Raw genomic sequence first — 9,284 nt, 5'->3', positions numbered from 1 at the left:
GATCTACACTTTTCACCACTATGACCACTGATTGTACTTCTGCTGCTGTTGTGTGTGTGTGTGTGTGTGTGTGTGCGTGCGTGTGTGTGTGTGTGTGTGTGTGTGTGTGTGTGTGTGCGTGTGTGCGTGCGTGCGTGTGTGTGTATTATTTCGGTATTCTTTTTGCACACTGTGTGTGTGTGTGTGTGTGTGTGTGTGTGTGTGTGTGTGTGTGTGTGTGTGTGTGTGTGTGAGAGAGAGAGAGAGAGAGAGAGAGAGAGAGAGAGAGAGAGAGAGATTATTATCAATGTCTTATTTAAATGTTTTAGTTAAACTGCACATTGGAGACTGGTCAAACGCAATTTCAAACTTCTGTGCTAACCCTGTTACATAGATTTTGACAATAAAGTACATTTTACATTTGACACTGGTGGGACGGTGTCTGGTCAAGGGCAACGCTTATGGCTAAGACCAGACTCGTCAATGTTTATTATCCTTGTGTCACTGTCCTATTCTACTGATAAACAACTCTTTACTCAGGTCCCTAAGCGTAAAGAGTACTGCTCAAAGTAAGTGCGAAATGATTCCCACGGTCTATTCGTAATGCACCCATTGCTATGCTGTGCTTCAATGCTGTGCTGTGCTGTGCTGTGGATTCATAGTTAGGAGCTGCACAACACACCTGGCATGCGATGAACTCATCTGATGTTATCTGGTTTTCCTTCTCTCTATCCAGCCCTCTTGCACTACCTGATTCTCTATCAGTCACCTCGGAGCCAAAACACACCCCCTTTCACCTGTCACGTCAGAATCTGGTTTAACCTGTATTCTGTCATCCACCAGCAAAAGCACACTGCCCTTAGTGAGTCTGTTGATCATACATGTGTCCCATTTTTCCTGTTACAGAAATATATCAGATGGTAAGGCACTGGATGTTGTTTATAGGAAAGAGGTAGAATATGAGCAGGGCCGTCTACAGCAAGTCTAACTGTTGAAGAGGTTTCTTAATCGCCAGCCTTAGATCGAGATCACTATGGCAGAAGAAGAGTTTGACATACTCACATATGCCGAGATGGAGGAAGCAAGGCAGTTTTCTGGATTACTGGACACCCCGAGCATGTCATGTGCCATTGACAAACTCCAGGATCACTTAAACCAGCTGCATGCTTTGAAGCTGAACATCGCCGTGACTGGGGAGTCTGGCTCTGGAAAATCCTCCTTTGTGAATGCTATCCGAGGTTTGAGAGATGACGATGAGCAGTCTGCAAAAACAGGGGTGGTGGAGACTACCATGAAGCCTACACCTTACTCCCACCCCAGGCACCCAAATGTCATCATCTGGGACCTCCCTGGCATCGGAACAGAGAATTTCAATGCTGAAGAATACCTGGAAAAGGTTAGATTTGACAGGTACAACTTTTTCATTCTAATTACATCAGATTGTTTTAAAAGTAGCAGCGTTGACCTAGCCAAGGCCATTGAAGAGAGGAACAAAAAGTTCTACTTTCTTCGCACCAAGATTGATGAGAATATCCGGGCAGAGAAGAGGAAGAGAACCTTTGACCAAGACAAGGTTCTTCATGAAATAAGAACCGATTGTTTAAAGGGTGAGACACATAAATGAATGCTTATTGTAGTTCATTAGCCTAATGTGGGGTATGAATGTCCTGAATACGGTTTGTTGAAACATAAACACTGCTAGTTAAGTATGGCTATTTCTTTTAACTCACAAACGAATACTATTCTAATGTTGTCCTGTCATTACACATGATTATAGTCCTGAGGGAATCTCTGTTTTTTTTTAAATAATTTTTAGGTCTTAAAAAGTGCGGTGTGGAGTGTCCTAGGGTGTTCCTGATTTCCAGCCATGAGCTCGGAGAGTATGACTTTAGTATCCTGGTGGATACATTGGCATATGCACTGCCCAGGCATAGAGAGCGAGACGTGTTGCTGTATGCTCTGCCCAACATCTGCCTGCAGATTCACCAGAGGAAGAGAGAGATCCTTCAAGCCCGAGTATGGAGGACAGCCCTACTGTTTGCTGCTAAGGCCACACTTCCAGGCCTGCCACTGGTGGACAAAAACATTCTGCTGATTGAAATGACAAAGTATTATGAGGCATTCAGCGTAAATGATGAATCTCTTGAACGTCTCTATGATCAGACAAATGTGCCAGTTGAGGAGTCCAAAGCTTGTCTGAAATCCCCTCCTAACGCCGAGATTAGTGCTGAGGCGATGGGAAAGAGGCTGGGTTGGGACAATGTGGGCAATGAGTTTCCCGTCAAGGTTCGTCCTGTGCTGGCGTCTTTGCCTGCAATGGCAGTGGGGGCTGAAGGTGGCAAAGTGTCCACTGTGCTCAGTGTTCTTCCTGTGCTAGGCTCTGCACCGCTAGCAGCCCAGATTTTCTACAAGGCCAAACGGGTGCTGCAGGACTGCCTGGAGGAGCTGGCAGACGATGCCGAGAGGGTTCTGTGCAGGGCCTGGGTTCAACAACAAACGCCTGTATAATGGACAACATGACCTATTGATAACCACGTGTACTGTGGGGAAAAAATGTATAGATTCTTGCCAGCAGCTATTGGCCACAGTTGTTTGCTGAGCTATTTCACTAATGTTTGTACTGTGTGTTATATCACATTGCATTTAATGATAGCATACTGTAAACATATTAGCGGTAATGGATTGTCACTGAAATGTAAAATAATTATGCAGGGTATTGTGGACTACTTGTTGATTAGCTGGAAATGGACTTAAACTACCTCACTCATGCCTGAAAGAGTTGGCCGATGATGCTCACAAGGTTCTGTGCAGACTATTACAGACAGAATACACAATGTAACAACATGACTGACCTTGTCACTACATGTGCAACCTACCACTGTACTCTACTCTACTGCATTATGACTCAACATTGAGCTTCATCCATTCCTGACTCATTATAGTTCTTCATTGTAAGCCATTCAAGCATTGCTGAACTGAGATAAGAAAATGAACCAGGATTTTTTGGCGTAGACTGTCACTGACCCCTAACTCATCCACAGACCACTTCCATATATTGACTGGCTGAATCCACTGTCTACTCTATATTGACGATGGAACAATGGCCCTCCCCCTCTAATTTGTAGACCAATCCCCTGCAAAAACAACAAAATCGGCCCCTGAGGACTGTCAGCCCACCTGGAAAATGCCCTGTGTGCCAGATTACCGGTCCCGCCAGAGGCACATCTTGCCACCAGGCTAGGCAGGCAGTTGCTTGGGGACCCCAAGCCCCCAGACAACATAAAACAGCTCAGACTTTATTACAGTTCCGTCAGATCCACTCTAGTCAGAAATGAGACGGGAACCAGAGATATATTTCAGAAGCTTTATTTCTGAATGCATACATTTGTGTTTGGCGGTATGGCTCTGTTTGGAGGAAGTTCCCTGGCTTCTCCATGAGCTCCATGGAAGCCAATACAGGGAACAGCAGCATCCTCAGGTGGAGTGCCTTCCATTTAGCTGGAAAGGCGACATACCCTAGAACAGAGCAAGCAACAACGGCAACAGTATGACATTGTTTGGCAATGATTAGTCTGGTGGAGTAGGGGAGGTGGTGGGAGCAAAACAAGCAGCAAAAAGCAATGACAGGAAAACAAATTCTGTAGTTTAAATAAAGCGCACCAATGGTCAGCATCCAATTGCGAGCAGCAGCTGATTAACCAAAGCGCAGCTGATTAGTGAAGAGTTGTATGGGTTGGGTCGGCGTCAGACAGTAGGCAAAAGGGTGCGTTGACTACGTGGTCTGCCAGAACTATCACAGGTTGCTCGATTAGTGCCAATTTTGTTTCAAATGTTCATTATTTTACATTTTCGCTTGGGGCCCCAGCTGACCCTAGAATCGCCTCTGGGTCCAGCTCTGCATTTAAGTTGATTTTCTGTTTTCATGACATCAGTATGTATAGTTATGTAGGCATATTGTACTTCAGCTCAAAGTTCACAAGAGTGATAATAAAAATAAAGGCTTTCTCTGTGTAAAAATGCAAATTATTTTGATTTCAGTAATGATTCAATGAGATCTTTGCCAGGGGGTATCAACTTCACCCTTTAAAGATGGGTAACTCCTAAACATATACATATTTGTATACACAGCCGCTGACAGCTTTGGCCAGGCCCGGGACAAAATCATGGGAAAGGGCCCTCCCATCAATACATAATGTAATGAGGAACTAATTCTGGGCCCCCATCTCTGCCTGAGCCAGGGGCAACAGTACAGTACAAGAATTTGGAAGCCTATCAACCAAGTGGAATAGGTATTTTTCAAAAACAACTCTTTACTGCCAGGTTATGGTTAGGAATTGTTTTGGTCCGGTCACAATTTAAATTGCTATTGCAGTCTTTTGTTTGGTAGTAGAATCTGGTATCGACCACTGGTTTGTAAAGACTTAATATGTTGTGGGAATATAGAGAAGGCACTTCCGTGAGTCCATCACGAGAAACACTTCCATGGCTAAATCTGTGAAACTGCCACAGATTTCTTGTCCCAAGGTTCTGTGTTAATTTCACACGCAAAACTCTGTGAGATCAGGCTGGTATGTGTGTGTGTGTGTGTGTGTGTGCGTGCGTGCGTGCGTGCGTGCGTGCGTGTGTGTCTGTGTCTGTGTGTGTCTGTGTGTGTCTGTGTGTGTCTGTCTGTGTGTCTGCGTGCGGTCTGATTTGTGTGAAATCTATAGCACCTTCCTCAGGACATTATGAGCAACACCAATCGTATATACACTGGTGTGCTGTTTTACGTGCAGTTTTACCAAGTGATAGCCCTATTAGTACTAGTGCTTTTTATTAGAATTACAGCATCTGCAGCATTGCAGCATTGACTCTAAGATGCTGTTTCCACGAAGCTGGATATTTTTACATGTGGATATTTTTTTCTCCTGGTTGCATTGGTTTTGCATTGGTTTTGTCCTTCCGTTTCCACGTAGCAGATATTTAAAATCCAGGTATAAAAAGCAGGACAAAAAAATATCCTATTTAGGGGGCTTAAACGCATTTGTTACAATGGAGGATTTATTTTTATCCACATGTTGCGTTTACACCTAAACAGGAGAAAAAAATACCCTGCTAAAAAAATATCCTGCTACGTGGAAGCAGCACCTTAAGGAACACATGGGAAACAGGTTTGCTTTCTATAGAAGTTCAGAGCGGATGCTGTAGTTAGCCAATTTCACCATGACATCAGACAAGTTCCATTTTGAAGCAAAGCAGGCACGGATACATGTATAACTACCGGTTTCAGAATCCACACGAATATATTGATATATTTGAAAACACGTGTACACAGAAATCACTCCAGTTTTTAAAATATCCCAAAGAGGGCTACAACACACTTGTGTCCCATTGGAGTTTCTTTTTTATCCACATGTCCTGTTCACATGTCAATGGATAAACAATATCTGCATTACCTTTAACCAGGACCTAAGGTTGAAAACATTAGTGTCCATGTCGCCAGATACAACTACCTACTTCAATGGCATTGAAATGTTCAATGATTGTTATTGTTTTGACTGCTGTTACCACTTTTGGTGTAACAATTTTCTTTAATGATTGTTGTTGTTATGACTGCTCTTGTTCAACTGTTACGACTGTTGTTTTGATGTCTCTTATTGATTGTTAGCCACATGATGATCTGTACAGAATTATAGCTAATGTAATCTTCATCTGCAGTCCACTGACAAGAGGAGTTTTGGTCGTACACATTAATTGCCACAGCGAGATTTGGTATGGTCATAGTGCCAGAGAGAGAGAGAGGGTGCAGGAGAGGGAGGGGTCCCTCTGCAGTGCAGTATGAGTGTGTGTGTGTGTGTGTGTGTGTGTGTGTGTGTGTGTGTGTGTGTGTGTGTGTGTGTGTGTGTGTGTGTGTGTGTGTGTGTGTGTGTGTGTGTGTGTGTGTGTGTGTGTGTACAAGTTGCGTGTGGAGGTGGGAATGTTGGCTGTCTCTTGAAAAGTGAGGGTTTGTGGGTGGCAGGACGAGGGAGGGGGGTGCCTCTGGGGAGTGAGGATGTGGGGATGGGGGTGAAGGTGTAGGGAGGAGAGATGCCGACTCATGGTCCTCTACAGTATAAAAGCTGCTGCCTCGTAAGGCTGTGTGTGTGTCTGCAGAGCAACGCCAGAGGTAAGTCACTGAGGTAAAGCCCATAGTATTGATATGCTATGGTAGAGTACTGCAGTATGGTATTGTCACTTGTAACAGTCTTGTATGGTTTTTAAAAATATATCAGTCTTGATCAGGTCAACAGAGGCATAATCTATGTATCTATGATACATAATCTGTGTCTGGCTCACAGCATATTTTACTGACTTTGTGCACTCCAAGTTACTTTAGTGTGCAGCATTCAGGCTTAATCAATCCTGATATTGAAAAGATACTTACTGCTTGGAGCAGCAGCCCATAAAAGTTGAATGTGTTGTACGTTTATAACGTTGTATATTCATAGTTATCTGTCATGTGTGGGAAGGTACAGTGCTGCTTTGGCCCTGTCAGGTATTTGGGTGTACCCAGTGGGGTGGTTGGGGACCAGGCTTGCCAGATGTAGTCGGCTATCTTCTCTTCTCTTCTCTTCTCTTCTCTTCTCTTCTCTTCTCTTCTCTTCTCTTCTCTTCTCTTCTCTTCTCTTCTCTTCTCTTCTCTTCTCTTCTCTTCTCTTCTGTCCTCTTCTCAGGGTGGTTATCGGGGGATGCAGTAAGTGTGTATTCTGGGGTTTGCGGGGTAAAGAGCTCCGTCTGAGTGGGATATGTGGGATGTATTTGGGATAAGGGTGTGTTTTGGGTTATTTGTGAGTAATGAGGGTGTGTTCTGGGTTGCTTGTGGGTAGTGAGGGCGTGTTCTGCACAGTACATTTTGTGGTGTTGGTTCAACACTCAAAGAGTTCATTTATGTCCAAATAAGCTCAAATCAACCCTCAAAGTGTTGAATGAACACTGCAGAATTTTGCTGTGTGGGTTGCTTGTGGGTAGTGAGGGCGTGTTCTGGCGGGTTTCAGGGTGTAGGATCTCTACTGTGGGTGGGCAGAGTGCGCCTCCTGCAGCGCATCTTGCTGTGACGCAGCAGCGGGATTGTCATGTGACATTCACAGAGACTTGATGCAGCTCTCACATTCACTTTACAGGAACATACTTTACAGCACGTCATCCTCAGCCCATTAAGACAATGTTATAAATTTGCTGTTACCAGAATGGCAATGTCCAAGTCATAGTGCATTACAAAAGGTTATGTCATAGTACTAGAGTAGTGCCGTGGTAGGGCCTAGTTCACTTTCCAATAATTGTTACAGCACATCAATCTTCTAGAGTATATTTGGTCCTAGTATTTTCACACCTAGTATAGTCCCCTTTAAGTGAACCAAACTCAGTCTTCTTTAAGTGGACCAAAAAGTGAACCGACAGCAAAATGACTCTGTTTTTGTTCATGTTGAGAGTGTATTATAAGAACCGAGTCCTCTTTCTGGCCCGTTAGGCTTTCATGGTGTGTTGGCTTTTACATCAAACCCGGTCCTCTAAAGCTCTCCTGAAGTGATTACACCTTGTCTCAAGTGTAACTTGTCAGGACCCATTTGTGAACTGTACTGAGACCATGTCAATAATCCAAGGGGTCTGGGTACACTTAAGTTTGGAGCGCTAAGCGCAAAACATGCTGAGTCACAGGTTTGAGTTCGCTTAAATGGCTGAAAAGGACCAGGTGTGAAAATACCCCAAGTGTTGAATGAACACTGCATTTTCTAAATGTGTGAGCACCTCAGCCTCATTTTCACATTAACCGCTGAGAGACTTACAACTGACAAAGAGATGTTTGGGACCATAGACATAAGGATTCTCGAACTGCAGCAGTAGATATGACAGCCCAATGTCGCGCTCTCTCTCAAAGACACAGGGCAGTAGCCTATTGGATATGGTGTGTGTGAAAGAGAAAGAAAATACTACGTGCTATTGGTTGTTTGAATGACAGGGTGGTAACCTATCAGATGTGTGACTGGCAGGAATGCAGTGTTATTAGATGTCTCGAGGGAAAAATTGAACTTTTGCATATCAATAAAGTCAGCACTGTTGGACATCCCTAGCAGAAGTAAGCAATATCACCTGCTCATCCAGACAGAGTGAGGCTACTGTATTGCAGTGACCCTGTCTGTCAATAGCACTGTGATAAAAGGGCAAGTGCATTATTTTGAACATTTAGGGTCATTTTCTGAATAGTCCTCAATAAAGCAGAGTGGTCCTCACCAATTGTTTGATGTGTGCTGCTGTCGCTGTTATTTGGCTAATTTGGATTTGGTCTTAACTTGCTTTGTAATGGCCATCTATGGGCATGTCCAAATCTGTTCTTTAAACCACCCTTCTGAAAATGTTCTAAATAGTTCACTTGTCCTTTAATGGTTCGATTGCTGCCAAATTTGGACATCACGTGTGCCTATGCATCTCATGGGGCCAGGCTGCCATCTCATGGTAGCCTATTAGATGTCCAGAGAGAACAACAGCACTATTTGTTGTGCGATTGACAGGAAAGCAACACTATTGGATGTCTAGATGAGGAAGTAAGCACTATTGGGTGAGTGAATGACAGGATGGCAGCCTATTGGATAAGAGGAGGCCAGCAGTTTTGGCTGCAAGGCGGTGTCCTGTGACTGGCAGGGCGGGTGCCGGGGCCTGCTGAGTGTCTGTATCTGGTGTCTTGTAACGTTGCGGCACATCTCAGCACATCTCAGCATTACAGCCACAGCAGCATGACCTAGCAGAAATGACATGGGGCTCATGCACGCACAGCAACACACACGCACACGCACACGCACACACACACACACACACACACACGCACACACGCACACACACACACACACACACACACACACACACACACACACACACACACACACACACACACACACACACACACACACACACACTTGGGGCTGTGCCAGCCTGAAGAGGGTTGGGGGGTGCAGTTCTGAGAGAGGAGCAGTTTTGAGGGGGATGGCACAGCAGTTTTTTGTTCAATTACTGGGAACATATCCAATATCCATCTACAAACACTGCACTGCACTCTACTAATGCTCAGAAATGACTTGACATTATTCATTTTGTCTGTCTGCCTGCTGCAGGGGAGTCTCTGTCTGTGATTCTATCTGATTGTCTAATTGTAGGACTGTCTGCTTGTCTGTCTGTTTCTCTGTCTCTGTCTCTGTCTCTGTCTCTGTCTCTGTCTCTCTCTCTCTCTCTCTCTCTCTCTCTCTCTCTCTCTCTCTCTCTCTCTCTCTCTCTCTCTCTCTCTCTCTCTCAGCTAC

General features: G+C 44.5%; 1 protein-coding gene across 1 annotated transcript; it reads left to right on the top strand.

Moving 5' to 3' along the window:
- Positions 1 to 902: 902 nt before the first annotated feature.
- Positions 903 to 2,630, top strand: LOC134441338 (interferon-gamma-inducible GTPase 10-like). The gene is made up of 2 exons (XM_063191607.1): positions 903 to 1,586; positions 1,796 to 2,630. Exons 1-2 carry the CDS (start codon positions 1,013 to 1,015, stop codon positions 2,485 to 2,487), a joined length of 1,266 nt encoding a protein of 421 aa, XP_063047677.1. The 5' UTR covers positions 903 to 1,012; the 3' UTR covers positions 2,488 to 2,630.
- Positions 2,631 to 9,284: the final 6,654 nt, after the last annotated feature.

Source organism: Engraulis encrasicolus, chromosome 24 (assembly GCF_034702125.1).
Source record: "Engraulis encrasicolus isolate BLACKSEA-1 chromosome 24, IST_EnEncr_1.0, whole genome shotgun sequence".
NCBI classification, from domain to species: domain Eukaryota; kingdom Metazoa; phylum Chordata; class Actinopteri; order Clupeiformes; family Engraulidae; genus Engraulis; species Engraulis encrasicolus.
The sequence above is the reverse complement of the archived record's forward strand: the minus strand, read 5'-3'. Positions and strand labels throughout refer to the sequence as shown.

What these genes read in the sequence shown, in the direction of transcription:
- LOC134441338 (XM_063191607.1), top strand. Translation starts at nt 1,013, where the DNA reads ATGGCAGAAGAAGAGTTTGACATACTCACATATGCCGAGATGGAGGAA. An exon ending in AAGAACCGATTGTTTAAAGG is followed by an intron (nt 1,587 to 1,795) that starts GTGAGACACATA and finishes AATAATTTTTAG; the next exon opens with GTCTTAAAAAGTGCGGTGTG.